The 20,304-nt window shown below is 36.8% G+C and overlaps 1 protein-coding gene across 2 annotated transcripts in view; it reads right to left on the bottom strand.

Annotated features, from left to right (window-relative positions):
- Positions 1-15,239: 15,239 nt before the first annotated feature.
- SPATA6 (spermatogenesis associated 6) overlaps positions 15,240-20,304 on the bottom strand; it is a 151,605-nt gene continuing 146,540 nt past the window's right edge. For both annotated transcript variants that reach the window (XM_086716921.1, XM_086716920.1), the window contains exon 13: positions 15,240-15,487. In XM_086716921.1, the coding sequence (XP_086573047.1) occupies positions 15,307-15,487 (181 nt within the window). In that variant the 3' untranslated portion in view covers positions 15,240-15,306. The remainder of the gene's footprint in view (positions 15,488-20,304) is intronic.

Raw genomic sequence — 20,304 nt, forward strand, 5'->3', positions numbered from 1 at the left:
CAGGTTCCGATGCCCTGCCTCTTGCCTTCTGATAAATCATCCAGTAAGACCGAGATAAAAGTGTGTGCCTTCATAATGTCTTCCTTTACTCATTAAGGAACTGATCGTTTCCTCTTTCACACTGCTAAAGTACCCACCCAAACATCTCCTTCATCCATTTACTTATACTGTATATTTCCACAATACACTTAACATCTTAGAACATACTGTATTATAATGTGTTTGTGAGAGGTCAGGATATATCTTATTTATATTTGCCCAGTGCCACTCACAATAACTAGTTCACAGTAGGTACCCAATTTTTGCTAATGAATACATAGAAAAATGAATGACCTTGGTAACGCTTTAGAGGAAGGGAGGAAAAAAACCTGGTATTGAAAAATTAGCCACGGATAACCCAAAAGGCATATAATTCACATGGAAATCAAGAGCCAGCCTTTATCCTTCTTGGAGCTCAATGCATTTTGTGCCTAATGTAAAAACAAAACAAAACATCCAGATGATGAAGAGGTTAGCAAAATGAAAACATTTTAAAAGGAGGAGAGGAGTGTCTGGCTGGCTCAGTTGGTAGAGCATGAGACTCCTGACCTCAGGGTTATAAGTTTGAACTCCACATTGGGTGTACAGATTACTTAAAAATAAAATCTTAAAATAAAACAGAGAAACTTATATCGGCAATTTAAATCCTTACTACAGAGGATGCTGTGAATATCAGTGCTAGACCCATGGTTCTCCAACTTGGGCAAGCATAACAATCACCTAAAAGACTCTTAAAAACACAGTTAAATTTACTCTATCAGGATCTCCAAAGGTTGAGATGAGGAAACTATTTTTAACATGCTTCCTGAGAGACTCTGATCAGTCAGGGTTGGGAACCACTGAACTGGAACATGACCACTTCACTAGCTTTCGATCTGAACGCTATGTTGTCATGCATATTCCACTAATGAGATGGATATTAGGTCTGTCTCAGATATTCTTGTTTTGAATCCTAGACCTAAGGAAAAGTTATTTCCAAATTATGACCCTTTCTAATTATTTGTGGTATCTAGATCGCTGAATTCTTTAAAGCCCACAGAACTTTTTAGTAGAGCTACTATTAAGTTACAAGCTGGCTAATTTAATTTTCCTTGCTGTTCAAAGGAACGGAAGTGTATTAATAAGGAAGTGAATTGGCCAACAGGTAGGAGCAGATTAGGGAGCAGGAAAAGCAAATATTTACAGATATTCATGAACATATACAAAGATCTGAATCAGGGACAACAAGCCTGTTCCAAATATACAAATGAATCAAATATTATCTCTTAAAATCTAATATTAAGTTTCATACCTAAGGAAAACCAAACAATAGTGGGGAAAGTTCTACAGGATATTTATGAGAAAATACCAATATCTGGGTTTAAATCCTAGTTCAGCCACTTATACTCCCACCGTGTGACCTGCAAGACACTTAACCCAAACCTGAGTCATCTCATTTGTAAAAATGGGCATTATTATCCCTGCCCTACTGGATGCATAAACATCTTATGGAGAGATACAATAAAATAATTTGTATAAAAATGTTTGAAAATAGTAACGAGCTACATAAGATACAAACTAGTATTTATCATAAAAGTTTAGTGGAAATAGTTTTCCAAGGCTTTAAATGTTTTGTAGATAAAAATTCACCAAAGTCAAATGTTCTTTTTTACCATTTTCCCAACACAAACACTTGAAAATACTTCCTAATTCAAAAGCTGGCATCTTTTTTTCTCATTTGGCAAAAACAATTCCCCCCCTGGCTTTCCACTGGAACTGAAGTGAGTTTGACTGTTTTTGTTTAAGATTATCAACAAAACCCTCTCCAAATTATGCAGTTTCTATGCCAAAACACATTCTTTATGTGGCACAGTTGTAGGATTATATCGCATGTGAACAACTGCTGGGCCACAAAGGAGAATCAGGATAGCTTATTTTTGCTATCCTTTAGGAAAATGTGAAATAAAAAAAATTTTTTTTAATGTTTATTTTTGAGAGAGACAGAGAGAGAGTGAACAAGTGGGTGGGAGGGTGCACAGAGAAAGACAGAGACACAAAATCTGAAGCAGGCTCCAGGCTCTGAGCTGTCAGCACAGAGCCTGACGTGGGGCTTGAACCCACAGACTGTGAGATCATGACCTGAGCTGAAGTTGGATGCTTAACCAACTGAACCACCCAGGCACCCCAATTTTTAACATGTCCTTGTCGAGTGGTAGTTTCCTTTTCAATTTAACTTCTTAAAAAATTTTCTTAGCTTTTATTGATTTATTGATTGAGAGTGTAAGTGGGGGAGAGGCAGAGAGAGAGGGAAGAGAGAATCTTAAGCCCAACTTGGGGTTTCACCTCACGACCCTGAGAGATCATGAACTAAGCCAAAATCAAGAGTAGGATGCTTAGCCAACTGAGCCCCCAGGCACCCCTCAATATAGCATTTTTATTTAATAGGAACATATTATTAAAAACAGGGAAGAAAGGACCTCTACTAATTGTTTTAGAAAGCATGTTTCAGATGAGTTCAACTGTTAGCTAGCATTATCATCATAGTAAATATCATTTATAGAGTCCTTAACATATGCTAGGCAGGTTTTAAGCCCTTTATATTTGTTAACTAACTTAATCTTCATAATGACCCTATGAGATCAGTAATATTATCTTCATTTTACAGATGGAAAGCTAAGATGAAAAGAAGTGAAGTAATTTTTCTAAAGTAACACAGTTATTAGGTGGTTGAAATGGAATCTGAATCTAGCAGTGTGACTCCAGAGACCGTGTCTAACCACTAGACTATTTTTCTGAGCAGTGAATAATTCATATGCAGTTAAGATCAACAGCAAAATATTCATTGGCCAGCAATTCCCCAAAAAAAGTATATTTAAAAATTTACTTCATTTATATCTTAGGTTGAGACCCCTAAAGGAAAGTTTTGTAATTAAAAAATTTTTAATTTAACACTTCTAAAAAAATATCTGGTAAACCTGAGATGGGTCTACTTAAGAAAAGTATGTTGTATGTGTATGCATGTGTGTGTGCATACATATACCTCTGTGACTGGTATCAGTGCATCTTCTAAAGATAACTGCTCAATCCCATTCATTACAATTTTTTTAAATTTTTTAATGTTTGTTTATTTTTGAGAGACAGAGAGACAGACAGACAGACAGACAGAGTGAGAATGTGGGAGGGCCAAGAGAGAGGGAGAAAGAATCCCAAGCAGGTTACAGGCTCTGAGCTGTCAGCACAGAGCCGCAGAGTTCGAACTCATGAACCGTGAGATCACGACCTAAGCCGAAGTCGGATGCTCAACCGACTGAGCCACCCCGGCACCCCTACAAACTCTTAAGAGCTATAGAGTTGTTCATCTGGCTGAGATGATCTAGGGTTCCTTCTGTTGAATTAGGGTAATTTACTCAAGCTTCTACCTCTAACATCCCCCAAATAAAAAAATATAAATGTGGTTAATTTACAAAACATATCTGTGCTAAATCTAAAATAAACAAAGGACAAAATAAACTTCCTAGGATCAGAACTAGTTTTATAGAACATACACTCAAACTAAATTTATTCTTATTTCAAAAATAATACCTTAACAAGTGAGAGAAGCCACACATAAAGTTGAAATGGGTAATACTGTCAGAGACTGAAGTCATGTGTTTAGTTTCATTGTTAAAGCCTCATAAAACCTTTACCAAATGCACATTTGTATACAAGGTTAATAGGATTTTAGAAAATAGAAATAATGATGCTAAGGCAGCTGTCTATGCCTGGGCGGATTTATGCACAAAACAATAAAATAATGACAGGGAAAGGGTACTAAATCATTTTTAAGCATCTACTGCTTGTCAGGTACAATGCTAGTCACTTTGCATCATTTATCTAATATATTTGCATCATTTACTTAATGTATTCTTCATAGTAACCATCCCAGATGGGTATCATTCCCATTTTATTAATCATAAAAATAATACCTCCAGATAGCACCACAGTAGAGAATTCAAACCCAGGTATATATGGCTCTTTCCATATAGTGTATAAGTTACATAAATTAAATGACTAGTAAATTTAAAGTCCATGCCAAAAATCTGAGAAATTTGGTTTCATGTCTTAAAATAATTTTGAATATTTTTTTTACATTTATTCACATAGCTCGTATTTTACTTTTTTTCTCCAATCCAATCAAGATTTTTCAAAATACTACCTGTATATATATTGGCTTGGAATTTTAGTTATTATAGTTACTCCTTTTGAACACCATGCATTTTATAAAGGTACTCTACATGCATTCACTCTTTAAATTATCGTAACAACTAGGACACCTAGCTGGTTAAGTCAGTAGAGCATGCAACTCTTGATCTTGGGGTTGTGAGTGTGAGCCTCACATTAGGCATGGAGATTACCTTAAAAAATTCTTTTTAAATGATCATAACTCTATGAAAATATCTTCCATTTTACAAGTGAGAAAACGAGTTCAGAGAGGTTAAGTAACACAGAGGTGACAAATTCAAAGAAAGACATCTAAGGTCTGTTCAACTTTCAGACCAATAGTATTGCTATTATGCTGGATGGAGTATTTTTTCAAATTGCAAATTCCTTTTCCTAGATCATTTCCAAAAAGCAATTATGATAGTGCTTCAGGTATGTCAAAGAATGTCCACACTTATTTTCCTATTTAATTCTAACACTTCTCTGAGGAGTGGAGGGCAATGTTTATTAAGATTATTTCATAGGGGGGAAAAAATGAGGTTCAGAAAAAGTTGTACTATGCAATGCTGCTGCGAATCTCCTGGAAATAAATCTTTCTGAAAGCATACATATATACCCTTCTTCAACACTTTTCATGTATCACTAATTTTACTAAAAAATACACAAAAAACTCCAGTGAATAATGAGTTTCATTGATAAAAGTCTCTAACAGAATACACCTCTTCTCAATTCTATTACATATGCTCAAAGACATTAAAGGTTTTTGCTCATCTTATTTCTGAACTGGATCATAAACTAAATAAACATCTTTAAACTTCTACTGCAACAGAAATATAGTGATGCTCATGACAGTTTTTGACTTCATGTCTACTTTGTTCCTCATATTAATACAACCACCTATGCTCTATTTTGTTTAGTATTTATTTGGAATGTCATTTCATTTCTCCATTCCTTCACTTTTAGCCTGGGTGTGTCCTTAAATATAAAGTGCGTCTCTTGTAGGGGCGCCTGGCTGGCTTAGTTGGTGGAGCATGTGACTCTTGATCTCGGGGTTATGAGTTTGAGTCTCACATTGGGAATAGAGATTCCTTAAAAATAAAATCTTAAAAATAAAGTGGGCCTCCTGTAGATAGCATATAGTTGGGTCTTGTTTTATTATCCATTCAGCCACTCTGCCTTTTAATTTAAGAGTTCAATCCATTTACACTTAAGGTAATTACTGATAGGAAAAGACTTACTTTGCCATTTTGTTTTGTTCATAGTTTTCTTATTCCTTTATTCCTCCCTTGATGTCTTCGTGTTTTGCTGATTTTTTAAAAATAAATATAGGGATATGCTTTGATTCCTTTCTGTGTATATATTTTTTGTTTTTGGTTACCATGTGGCTTGTTAGGATGTCCATACCACCTAAAGTGATCTACAAATTCATTGCTATACCCATAAAAATCTTAATGGCATTTTTTACAGAAACATAAAAATAATCATAAAATTCTTATGGAACCACCAAAGACCCAGAACATCTGAAGTGTTCTTAAGAAAGAACAAAGAGAGGCACTTGGGTGGCTCAGTCAAGAAAGCATCTGACTCTTGAATTCGGCTCAGGTCATGATCTCATGGTTGGTGAGTTGGAGCCCTGCATTGGCCTCTTCATTGATGGTGGTGGAGCCTGCTTGGGATTCTCTGTCTCCCTCTCTCTCTGCCCCTCCCCTGCTTACACTTGCTCTTTCTCTCTCTCTCTCTCTCTCTCTCTAAAATAAACTTTTAAAAATAAATAAATAAATAAAAAGAACAAAGAGGGGCGCCTTGGTGGCGCAGTCGGTTAAGCGTCCGACTTCAGCCAGGTCACGATCTCGCGGTCCGGGAGTTCGAGCCCCGCGTCAGGCTCTGGGCTGATGGCTCAGAGCCTGGAGCCTGTTTCCGATTCTGTGTCTCCCTCCCTCTCTGCCCCCCCCCCCCCGTTCATGCTCTGTCTCTCTCTGTCCCAAAAATAAATAAACGTTGAAAAAAAAAATTAAAAAAAAAAAAGAACAAAGAAACTGGAGGCATCATACTTCCTGATTTCAAACTAAACTACAAAGGCACAGTGATTAAAACAGTATGGTATTGACATAAAGAATACAATAGAGAGCCCAGAAATAAACCAACACATATATAGTCAACCGATCTTTGATAAGGATGCCAAGAACACACAGTGGGAAAAGGACAGTTTCTTCAATAAATGGTTCTGGGAAAACTGGATATTCACATGCAAAAAGAGAGAAAAGAAAGAAGGGGAGGAACTAGAATCCCTACCTTACAGTAAACACACACAAAAATATTTAAACATAAGACCTGAAACTGAAAAACTCCCAATAGAAAACAGGGAAAAATCTTTCTGACCTTTGTCTTGGCAAGGATTTTTTTGTTTTAATTTTTTAAATATTTATTTTTGAGAGAGACAGAGTGCAAGTGGGGGAGGGGCAGAGAGAGAGGGAGACACAGAATCCAAGTCGGCCTCCAGGCTCTGAGCTATCAGCACAGACGTGGGGCTTGAACTCAAAAACCATGAGATCATGACCTGAGCTGAAGTTGGATGCTTAACTGACTGTATCATCCAGGCACCCTGGCAATGATTTCTTAGGTATGACACCAAAAGCACAGGAAAAAAAGTAAAAACAGACAAGTAGAACTACATCAAATTAAAAAGAATCTGCATGGTAAAGGAAACAGTCAACGGAATGAGAAATACAACGTATAAAATGGGAGGAAATATCTGCAAACCAGTTATCTGATAATATCTTTGTTAATAACAAAGTTTCAGTTGTAGAAGATCGTTAAGTCCAAGAGAAATACTGTATGGTATGGTGTCTACAGTTCATACATAAAGGGACACGAGGAAACTGAAATTTGCTGGACATGTCTATTACCTCATGTTGATGGTATCATGGGGGTTCACATATGTCCAAACTCATCAAATTGTACATACAGGTGCAGTTTTTTATATACTGATTATACCTCAATAAAGTTATTTAAAAAAAGAGAAATGTAGTGATGCTTGAATGTGTGGTTACATGATCAAAGAGGGTAACTAGTGCTCCACAGAAAGCACATCGTAAGTCCTTTACCTGGAACTATTCCATACGTCAACTGGTTACCATGAAACCTTGGATCAGTTAAAAATCAATCTTTGGTTGTGTTCCTTTCATACATTTCCACCAACTTTTGCCTTAGCTCATGAAATAATCTCTTTATTTACTTTCAGCGTTTGGATGTTGGAAATTTGCCCTAGGTTTTACTGCATTAATGTTAAATACATTTGGGTTATAATCTACTGCAGTTAGTTCTCTCTGAAGAGACTCTAGCTCCACCATTTAAAAATGTTACGAATTGTAACAAGCTGAGTTTTTTAAACCACTTGCGAGCTGAAAGGCAGAATTGGATTTAGATTCAAATTCAAGCTTCACCACTTATTGGCTATGTTTATCACTAGTCAATCATAGCAGTTTGATCCTTGGTTACTTAGTCTGTAAAACTGAGATTGCTCATATCTAACCGAGCTCACAGGGTTATTGTGAAGATCAAATAATACAATGTATATAAATCACCAAGTACAAATGGTGGCCCTAAATAAGTGTTACTTTAGTTTCCTTGTTTTAAGACCTTTAAAGATGACACTTAGGTGGAGATGAGAAGTAAAAGAACAAAAAATTATCCTCATCCTTGCCCCCTCCCTCCACCAAAAGACCGTGCAAACATTCATATAGTATACAAATTAGAGCAGAACACGTTTTCTCACATCAGGCTCATTTACTTGAATTAGCATAACTTGAATACAACATACTAAGTTTAAGCTATTAGTTTTAAAAAACTGCATTTCATTGAGATAGTTTTGCTTAAATATTCATATAAACACCTTACTTATTATACTCTTAATTAATCAAGAGAGCCAAAGTTTCTAGATTGAGTAGCTTGGTTACATCTGAAGGCTAGAAGATGGAGAATTCAATCCCTTGGTCAAAAATGTACTGCTTTAATGAATGACAAAACATAAGACATTGGGAAAGAACATTTAAGGCTCTTCTTGGGAACCATGAAACTTGAATTTCATAAAAGGGATTTTAACTCCACTGGAATAGAAGGTGCTTGAAACAATTGAGGCAATTTCTCCCTGGGTCCATTGCCTAACCCTGTATTCATCATCAGCCCTTGCAGGAGCAGCACAAGAGCTGGCCCTCGTCACCTGAACGCTGTACATCTCAGTTGGCGAGCCAAGTAACAGATAGAGAGACAGGCCATCATAGGATCTCTTTTTTCTTAATTTAAAAGTACTTTATGAAAACTAGATTGCACTACACAAAACTCTAACTGTCTCAACTGATGACCCATTTCTTTCTTCGTGAGGACTATTGTACAACTAAAATTTTTCTCTTCTCTTTTCTTTTGTTACCTTTTTTGGCTACAGGTATAAACTAGCTGAAAGTGACAGTCTTATCAGGTCTTCTTATTTCTTCTGTCCAGATAGTTAGGCTTTGTATTGTTTTTAGTAGCCTTTCATGTATTTTTTCTTTCATGCTGTCACTCAACGAATGTTGTATATCTACTCTATGCCACAGAAACAGAAGTAAACAAGGCCCAAGACCAGCAGAAAAAGACACACAAGAAAGGCACTGACGACTTAGTTTGTTAAGTGCTATAATAAAGATATGCCAGGGGTGCCTGGGTGGCTCAGTTGTTCAGGCGTCCAACTCTTTGATTTTGACTCAGGTCATAATCTCACGTTTGTTGAGTTTAAGCCCAGCACAGGGCTCCACACTGATAGCTCGGAGCCTACTTGGGATCCTCTCTCCCTCTCTCTCTGCCTCTCCCCTGCTTGTGCTCTCTCTCAAAATAAAAACTTAAATAATCATAATCATAATCATAACAAAAATATGTTCAGATTGTTCAGCTGGAAACACAAAGATGAAGAAATACTCCTGAGCTAGAAAAGCTTACATCAAACAAAATAGAGTAAATATAAGGAAATCCAAAGATATTGTACTATCATTGTTTGTTTGACCCTCCATCAACAGTTCAGATAAGCTCCTTGAGTTCAGGAATCCTGATTTATCTCACAAACTCATGTTCAGTACTTTTGTGGAGGTGGTCTATAGAAATATAGCAAAATGCACTTGAATATCTTACACACACACGTTTTCCCCTCAAAAGTAGCGTTATTTTTGGTAAAGAGAATAAGGGCTTAACTAATGTTATTAGGGAACAAGGTAGGTGTGGCAGGATATAAACTCCTATCTTTTCTGTGTTGGGTTATTTCCCTGCTACTTTAAAAATCCTAGTCATTTTCTAAGGCTTATGTTCTCCAGGCCATCTAGATAGTTACCAGCTAATTTCAGTTGTCATCCCTGCCTGAAGCATATGACACCTTTAAGAATTGGGACTTCCTTTTCATCTTTGGAGCACTTCTGTCATCTATTACAGTGCGTACTTCTCTCAGTGTAATAAGTAAATGTCAGTACCGCCCCACCCCCCAAACTCAGGTCAGGAACTGTTTTTGTTTATCTCTGAACAAGCAGTTGGTGCTGTACGGATTGCATGGAACAGAGTTGACCTTCAATAATATTTGTCAAATGGGGGTGCCTGAGTGGCTCAGTTCTTTAAACATCCAACTTTGGCTCAGGTCTTGATCTAACGGCTTATAGGTTCGAGCCCCACATCTTGCTCTGTGCCGACAGCTCAGAGCCTGGAGCCTGCTTCAGATTCTGTGTCTCCCTCTCTCTCTGTCCCTTCCCCGCTCACACTCTGTCTCTCCCTCTCAAAAATAAACATGAAAAAAATTAATAAAAAATAATATTTGTTAAATGGATGAATACTCACCAGTTCTGGTTGTCTAAGAAACTTCATATAATTAAATGAAGTGTATTCAGAGATAAATCATATACTCATAGTAACTCATAACAAAAGTTGGGTTTCCTCTTACCACTTCATTTTTTTTTTGTTGTTGTTGTTTGTTTGTTTGTTTTTTTTAACCTCTTCATTTTGTTCCTGAATTTCTAGCTAGTTAGAAAATCTGGGAATGGGAGAAGGATATTTTTCTTAATTTCTAAAAGGGTGGCCCTTTAACACGCTAACCACCAGGGCCTCAACAATAAGCAAAAAGTGCAATTGCTCAGAGCCCACTCCCGTCAGGGTGCTTATTACGGTCACGTGCAAATTAGGACAAGGACAACATAGGGCTTCCATTTGTTTTTCTCTCACTTCATTATTTTTATCTGACTTCAAAAGTCCACTTTCTATTCTTGAGTTCTCTCAAGTTCTAGATCTTTATTTTTAACTGATTACTGGATATTTCCCTCTATCCCACCTCCACCCTCATAAAACCTGATGAGTATTTACTTTTTCCATCTTGGTTTCCTATTCTCAAGTCATTCCTTCCCATCATTCAGTGTCCAGCTCAAAGGTCACCTCTTCCAATGCTGCTCCAGGCAATCATTCTCTTTGCAGTTCTCGTATGGCATTCAACATATCCTCCCCAAACTTTTGCATCCCTGCACACAATCTCCAGTGAAAGCACTTGAAGTTCCTGAACAATCATGCTCTCCCCCATTTTCATGCTTTTGCAAGTTCTGCACCAAGCTAGAATGTCCTATTCCCATTCTTGTATTCCTACACCACAGAAGTTACAATACTGTAAATGTGGAAATACACTGTTACCTGTCTTTTTCAATAGACTCTTCACACTTGTGGGAAGACACATTTAAAAAACTTACAGGCTTTAAAAAATTTATACGCTTTACATGTAACACGTGCTCAATAAATATGTGACAGATGGGTGGATGAATGTTTGAATGTGTAACTAGCCTAAGATCCTAAGGTAAAATTAAAAAAAAACCACACACACACACAAATTGTAAAATGGCAGAGTCACTTTGGAAAACAGTTTGGCAGTTCTTCAAAATGTCAAACATAGAGTTTCCATATGACTCAGCAATTCCTTATCTAGGTTTATACTTGAGAGAAATGGAAAGATAAGTCCCCACAAAAACTTGTACACAAATATTTATACCAATGCTTTTCATAATATCCCCAAAGTGGAAATGATGAAAATGCCCATCAAATGAATGGATAAACAAAATACTGTATATCCATGCAATGATTACTATTTAATGAAAAGGAATGAAATACTGATACACATTACAACATAGATGAACCATGAAAAAATTATGCTAAGTCAAAGGAGCCAGGAACAAAATGTCACATACTGTATGATTCCATTTATATGAAATGCCAGAATAAGCATAGAGACTGAAAGCAGATTAGTGCTTGCTAGGAGTTGAGGACAGAAGGGAATGAGGAGTGACTGCTAATGGGTTCAGGATTTCTCCTGTAGTCATGAAATAGTTTACAATTAGCTGGTGCTTATAGCTGCACAACTCTGTGAATATACTAAAACCATGCAACTGTATACTTTTAAAGGGTAAATTTAATACTACATGAGTTATTTCTCAATAAAACTATTATTGGTGGGATGTGCCTGGGTGGCTCAGTTGGTTAACGGTCTGACAGCTCAGAGCCTGCAGCGCGCTTTGGATTCTGTGTGTCTCTCTCTGTCCCACCCTCACTCGTGCTCTCTCTCTCTCAAAAATAAATACGGATTACAAAAATTAAAAAATATAAAGCTATTATTGGAAAACGAACACAATAATGAGAATGTTCTATCTGCTCCAGATTTTTATTTATTTTATTTAAAAAAAATTTTTTTTAACGTTTATTTATTTTTGAGACAGAGAGAGACAGAGCATGAACGGGGGAGGGGCAGAGAGAGGGAGACACAGAATCTGAAACAGGCTCCAGGCTCTGAGCGTCAGCACAGAGCCCGACGCGGGGCTCGAACTCACGGACCGCGAGATCGTGACCTGAGTCGAAGTCGGCCGCTTCGCCTGGGTGGCGACTGAGCCACCCAGGCGCCCCTGCTCCAGATTTTTAATCAGGGACTTAATCTTTGAAGTCACAACACAACTCTGCTGCCTAGAACTTTCTTATCCTCCATTTTAATCAATTATACAATCATACAAATGTTGGAACATTTAAAAGATCTTTCTCAATTAATCCCTTCCTCACCTTATAGATAAGAAAACTGAGCTCCAAGAAGGACAAATGACTTAAACAAGGTTATGTAACTGGTAGTGGTGCCAGGGAGACCTCACTCTCAGTCCAATCACAGGTCTTTTTTTCTTAGTTGAATTGACATCTTCCTTCCTGAAACTCCCAGTTTTTTTTTATTTAAAGAACAAAAATACATTAAAAAGAAGATCCATTTATCTTTCACATTAAGTCCTATAACTATTACTAGATTGTAAGAAATGTTTTTAAAAGGCTAAAAAAAATAAACAACTGCATCTTTCTGTTTCTTAGTGAAAAAGATAATTATTAGTATTTAAAGGTTTTACTCCTCAAAATAATACTACATGAGAATTCATAGTAATAGAGATAGCAACAAAGACCATTCCTTCCCCCAGGAAATGGAAATAGACACTTAGTCAAAATACTACATATCTGGAAACTTGCATCTGATCCTTCAGAGAGAGGTCAAATGTAATCCATAAGAAAATGTCTTTCAGAATATCATATTCTGAAGTTCCCTCTTGGGACCCATTTTTTGTGGCCTTTGTCACAGCCAATGGCAGATATAGGTACAATAAGGTAAATTTTTATGTACTTATTCACTCGGGAGATTTTCTATGACAGTGAAATTTCCTTTGAAGTTCATATTTGTTCTTTTCACAACAAGCAGGACCTTTAAAAAAATTTTTTTTAAACATTAAAAATTGTTAATGTTTATTTATTTTTGAGGGAGAGAGAGAGAGCGAGCGAGCAGGGGAGGGGCAGAGAGAGGAGGAGACACAGAATCTGAAGCAGGCTCCAGGCTCCAACCTGTCAATATAGAGCCTGACGTGGGGCTCAAACCCATGAACTGTGAGATCATGACCTGAGCCAAGTTGGACTCTTAACCGACTGAGCCACCAAGGCACCCCCAAGCAGGGCCTTTTAAATAGAAGAATTTTTCATTTGTTTCCACACATAAAACAAAACCAAAACCAAAACATACTAAGTTCCACTGATGAGATATATATATATATATATATATATATATATATATATATATATATATTTTGCATTTTTAATGCATTATTCAGTGTTGACCTTCAAAAGCTCATTGTACAAAACATCATCATACAACTTACAGCCAGAGGGTTAACTCAGTGATTGTGTAGTGTACCATTTCCCCAACTGGCGTCCACATGTAGGCTGAGGATGGCACTTTTGAAAGGGAGTGTGGGGAGCTAAGGACGCAGAATTGGAGGAGAAAGATGGCCATAATGACAGACACTGCTACACACTCAATTTAATTTAGGAAATTCTGGGCCCGCATAAACAGGCTTATGCCAGGATTTCTCAGAGCTTCTAACATGCTAGTGTTGACTATATCGACCATACAAACTAGTTTGCTCGGACAGCTCCAGTTTGGAACTGCTGTGGATTGATGTTTCAGCATCAATAGCACTGTCTTTCATTTCTGCCATCCTACCTATGGTTCTCTCAGTCGGAGAGTGTGAATACAGTGCAAAGATTTTCTTCAACTTATATGACCAAGGAAATACCTGTATCTACATTCCTATATCCATCTCTTAGAACAAGTGCACAGAACACACATTTCAGGAAAAGCTGATCCACTCCATTCTCATTTGATAGGCTGAGGAAACTAGGGACAGAGAATTGAAGAGACTCAGCTACAGAACGGCAGGATGGAGCTAAAGCCTAGACTGCCTGGCCCCTTTCTCTGATACACTTTCCTACATCACAGGTTGCTATACCAGAACACTCTTAACATGAAGTTTAAATATCCCATTATTAGATAGCAAGTATTATATATTTTCTCCTAATACAAAAGCAAGTCACCCAATTTCACATGTTAATTTTTTTTAATCGTAACTATAGAATGAACCAAAGGTGCAGCCAATGAGAAAACAGTACCTCGTAGTCAACTCTCCAAGCCTGTAAGCCAAGTTCACTTATTTCCTATCCTCTGCTTTCCCTCCACTGACTCTGGCAAATATGAGGTGACCGATTTCTTCATATCTTCAAAGATTCACTGGTCTCATAGGTGTGTCTATGGGGGATAATTTTATCAACTACCAGACTTGCCAGTACAAAGTACTCTGTATAATGTTTTAATCCTATTTATGGTCCCAAGTGTGCTCTAACTAAGGATACTACTTTCTTGGGCCATTTGGTACCTATGACAACTCTAAAGAGTTTAAAATTACAACAAAATCCCTTTATTTTTTCTGAGTCTCTACTTGCTTACTAACAAAAGCTATCTTCTGATTCTGGTTGCACCACAAGATATGGCCTTAAGTGAAAATCATGCAAAGAATTCTATCTTTAAAAATCAGTTATTCACACTTTGGGTCACACATGGCCACTGCTATTTCTAGCTAACTGTTATATATTGTAGGTAACTTAGGTACTTGTTTTAGAGAAGAGGAAGTGAATGATTGTATAAACTTTAAAAATAAAGTTATTTCTTATTAGCTAAGAAGTATAAATTTTCTGCAGGGAGAAGTAAATAAAAAATACTAGTTAAAATGATGTTTAAACTCAGGAAATTCATTTCACTTCTATACAGTATATCATTTTGGTCATTATCAAGAAAAGGGAGTTAATGTTAATCTTAGACAAGATAACTAATCAAACAGATGAAAATAAAATCATAAGGTGATTAAGGCAGGAGAGCATTTCCAGAGAGAATCTATTCTTGGATGTGTGGGTGGAGACAGGAGGTTACGGGGCAAAACAGCCTTTTCTCATAACCAGATTGGAAGTTGTGATGCAGTGTGGAGCTTTGACTTTTGGGACAGAGCACTCTCTTCTATGATGAAGAAAAGGATTGCCTACAATCATTTACCACCTGAAGTAATGAACTTACTCACATCTAACTACTGTACTCAGAACCACCTTAAAAAAAAAAAAAAAGAATACAGATATTGATCACATCAAACGTTTTCATTGAGAAGTTGACACAGACACCCATATAGTTTATCATGGATGGTCTCAGAAGCTTTCCTGGGTGTGAGAAACAGAACTACAGGCCTTTTTGTATAAGTTCCTGTATATCTTGTCCATGCTGTTCTCAAAGAGGGGTCGGTGGGATTTTCCTTTATAAGACGCTGCCCTGTTGGACCAGTATTCACCGTCATCCAAATGGAGAGTGTCATGTGGCCGCTGAAATGAGCTGTAAAAAGGATATAAAGTATTAAAACTGGTGAAACGCAATGAGAGGTAGTATTATATAAATCAAATATTTACTGAGTACTTTACAGGTGTGTGATACTCTGGGCTATGAGAAATAAAAGACAATAAGGTCTGTGGCTTCAAAGAGTGACCTATTTGTATGAAACTATTACAATACAATAAAATGAAAATTGTGCATAAGAGACAGAGTTGCAAAGAATTCAGAGGAGAGAGATAGGTGTGGTGTGGTAAAAGTAGAGTGCAGATGCTGTGGTGTGGCCAGTCATGAGAGCACCTGGCCTCTAAAGTCAGGCACACCTAAAACTGAGGAACAGCTCAATCCTTTATAAGCTGGGGGACCTTGGGCAATTTATTTAATCATCCAGAGTCTAGGCTTCCTTTATTTTTGCAGTATTCGTTTAAAAATCAAAGATAACATGTGCAAAGTGCACAGTGCAGCACTTACTTTGCACATGGAAGTTATTACGTATGAGGCACTAAACTACTAGGTACTTTATAGATATTTATCTAACAATCTTAGGAAATGCTGAAGTTGGTAACTGTGGAAACTAAGATTCAGTGAAGTCAAGTTACTTGCCTATGACCACTCAGCTAGTAACTGGCAGAACAGAAAGGAATATCATGTCTGTGGCCCTACGGCCCCTTCCACTATGGCATACTGCTACTGTCTTCAAGGAGGAGTAGAAAATTACCCTAAATATGAACCATTTTTGGAAAATGGAAAACAAGGTGGAAGAGTCTGTATTTGAAGTGATAAGGATCCAATCTTGAGGGTCTTGAAGAAAAAAGAATAGATAGGAAGCTATGAAATAGACCAGGACTAGGCTAGTTTTAATAAGAATAGAGAAGAAAAAGCCACTGTTTTCGAAGGTTTGATAGTGCTTTTTAAAACATACCAAAGTTACAATTTTACTATCATAAACATTAAATTCTGGGCTTAACATATTATTTGCTAGGAATAAAATGCTGACTTTTTCAAGGACTGAGTTTATTTTTTAATAAACAATTTACCTACTTCAATAAATTAATAAATTGTTATAGATAAGACTCTCAGGCATGTTAGAAATTGTGACATTTGTGTCATATAAAACTGTATGTTCTGGGGTACCTGAACTGGGGCTCAGTCAGTTAAGCGTCTGACTTCGGCTCAGGTCATGATTTCATGTTTCATGAGTTCGAGCCCCGCGTCAGGCTCTGTGTTGACAGCTCAGAGCCTGGAGCCTGCTTCAGATTTCGTGTCTCCCTCTCTCTCTGTCCCTCCCCACTCATGCTCACTCTCTTTCTCTCTCAAAAATAAATAAAACATTTTAAAAAATAAAAAAAAATTTTTTAAAACCTCTATGTTCTGGTTATTAAATGCCACAGATATATTTTCTTCATAGATTTGGAATCTCACTTCAAACAATTTCTTCCTTGACTTAACAGTCCAATGATGTTACTTCTATTGTCAACTGTGAAACAGGAACTCTTAGGGCTATATATCTGCAAGAGGAATTGGCTATTCTACCTGAATAGCACCAGGTTCTAACACCTGAACACAAAGTGACCACAAAAAAAGGCATGGAGTAACCGGGTTATCATTTTTGGAACTTGACATGGTGTTAGTGAGGATGTAAAGTCATGAGAACATTTATACACTTACTTTGGAAGAGTTTGGCATGACCCAATAAGGTTGAATATGCAACTTCAAGCCAGTAATACCACTCCTGGCTACCCCAGTGAAATTCTTGCACATGTGTACCATGAGACATGTGCAAACTTGTTCATAACAACACTCTTTGTCACAAAGCTAAGAACTGGAAGCAACCTTAAATACCCATCTACATTAGAACACATGTGCATACCATGGTATATGCATACAATGGTACAGTATGCAGCAGAGAAAATAGGGAAAATTAATGATCTATAGCTACATGCATCAGTTGGGGTGAAACTGAAAAACCAACTGAGTGGGGGGAAAAAAGCAAATTTCGAACAATTACAGTTGTACTTACATTTATATAAAGTTTAAAACAAGAAAAATTAAACAACTTATTGCCTAAGGATAGATTCATGTGCGGTATAACTACGAAGGAAAAAAAAGAAGGATTAACAGAAAAGCTACACTAACAGTTATCTCCATGGAAAGAGAAGCAATTGGTTGGGAGCATAAGGTGGCCTTGTAGGTATGGATTGTGTTCTATAAAGCTGGATGGTGAGTAAATGGGTATTCATTTATTATTATTACTATTCTTATTTATGATGCACAAACCTTAAATATATTTCTCGGTTACAGTTACTATACAAGTTCTTAAAAATTCACTTCTGTGAACCATGACAATAGGTTTCTCTACTTCCTGATGGCTTTGCTAAAATGAAATTCCACCTCATATCTCCTAGTAACATTTACTAGGTCTTGTGAAACTTTATACTTGGTGTAAAAAATTTCATGCTGGAAAATTTTGAAAGTGATATAGTCTCTGGGATAACAAAGGCATTTTAAAACATGATTATGATTACTTCTATCTTGTCCATTCAGTTAATGAGGGGTAATTAAGACAATTTTTAATAATGTCAGTATAATATTTAAAATTTTTCAGAAGGCTTTAGCCAAGTCTTAGTGCTATTGCTTTGATACAGAGACCACATTTCTTTCATTAGCTCTGCTCAAGAAATAGTCTACCCACTGAATACAATTTCTGATTTCATACATTTTTCACCAAGCCTAATTCCTGTTGTCACTTACAACTTACTTTTTTTTTTTTTTTTGACAGTTTGAGTCAAGTGATAAAGAAATCACACACACAAATATGTTACTGGAAACATTTCTGCATCTCTTGTGCCTCTGCAACTGTACCTCCCAGCCTAGGCCCCCACATTTGCCTGTGTTCCCTCAGACTATGTTAGGGGTCCCACCAGGTTTTGTTCTATTTGCTTGGTTTTTCTTTGTTGTTGTTTATTTGTTGTTTTGTTTTGCAACAAGTCATGAGCTAATTAAAATTTCACAAAATGCAGGTCTGTCCCTTATCTCCTTGTCCACAAACATCAACTTTACCACATGCTGAAGGCCAGATAATAACGTTTTTTTCCAAGCTCTACATTGTGTTTAGCGGCCAGGCTAGCTCACTACAGAAAACCCACTCAACAGAAATTTGAATTTCCGACACACACCGCTACCTGGCTCTCAGAGGGGTAAGCAGTGGTAGGACCTGCTAACTTTAAAAATCATTGTGTAGACTATTTCTGAGATTGTAGACCAAATTCCTACCCCGATCATAAATTACTATATTTAATGTTATCTGGCATAGATCTGCAACGGCGGTGGTTCCATTAGACAATACTTTTATTTTCGTGTCTCAAAGTTGCCTTAAAGTATCACCTCAGTGGCTTGCAATGAATAAATAAAATTCAGAAAGCTTTTTAGAGGCAAATGTGAACCCGATAAGGGTTTGTAAAGAAGAGCTAACGCAGCCAAAATACACATTCTAATGCTTTTTGATCTTGTAAAATTTGGCAGGGAGTTTATTTCTATTTAAAACTGCAAAATTTTCAATTTAGTAAACAATATTGTGATTGTATGGAGAGAATGTGGGAATTAGTTCAGTTTGGGAGTCTGAACTGCAAAACATACATATGAACACATAATAGGGCCTAATACGGTCCACAGGTGCAAAGAGTATCAGAATCCTAAAGATGATATTTACTTCCAGACATGAAAGCATTAGCTCTCTAATGAACTATCAACATACTGAGTCAATTCTGATTTTCCATTACTGGGTACATTAATAAGTTTAAAATGTGTAAGTGACACTAAAAAGTTTTATTATAGTAGCAGGCTTTTAAAAACTATACTTCTCTATTTTACCATGAGTATCTTCAGCATTCATTCATTCGAAGCATTTAGTGAGTTCCTACTAAACTCTAAAAAGTACTGCATTAATGCTATAGTAAAATGGTTACTTTCAAAGTAGTGATGATATTTTATTAGTGGAGTGCATTTTGTTTTTATTAACTTACTCTTGCTACTTAAGTAGAAGCCCTGTATTTAATTATGACAATACTATTAAGAAAAAAAAGACAAAAAACAACAGACCAGGATAATCCAAGAACTGGGCAGTTTCAAATCCTAAGTGTTGACAGAGCCTAGTTTATATGCCAAGAACAGAAAGGTCTTAGGTAGTTTAACATGAACTAGGAGACAAAGGACATTACTAATTTTTTGCTTAGAGAAGGGTAAACTCACTTGAAACCCTGATGTTTTCCACGTCAGTATCAAATGAAGACCAAGCATATACTATTCTACACATAGTCTTCATAAAAAGTATCCATAAGGTGATATTCACTGAAAAGAAGGTCAAAGGTAAGATGGACATGCTACCCCCAAAATATTAATTCTAAGAAATAAATGGAAGGTCATGAGAATTATAAAATTTGCCATTTATACTCAGAGAACCAGTGCTGAAAGTGACTTTAGGGGCCCCTGGGTGGCTCAGTTGGTTAAGCGTCCGACTTCTCAGGTCATGATCTCACGGCCTGTGAGTTCGAGCCCCACGCCAGGCTCTGTGCTAACAGCTCAGAGCCTGGAGCCTGCTTCGGATTCTGTGTCTCCCTCTTTCTTTGCCCCTCCCCTGCTCATGCTCTGTCTCCCTCTGTCTCTCAAAAATAAATAGATGTTAAAAAAATTAAATAAAGAAGTATACTCAAAGAAATTTATTGAAGACTAATTACTTACAGGTCACTTATTTCTCTCCATGACTAAGAATGTGTAGAAATGAGCCACTGACAACAAATAAAGTCTGACAGCTTTCACTACTATTA

Source organism: Puma concolor, chromosome C1 (assembly GCF_028749965.1).
Source record: "Puma concolor isolate L17-30 chromosome C1, mPumCon1.1.hap2, whole genome shotgun sequence".
In the NCBI taxonomy this organism is placed as follows: Eukaryota; Metazoa; Chordata; class Mammalia; order Carnivora; family Felidae; genus Puma; species Puma concolor.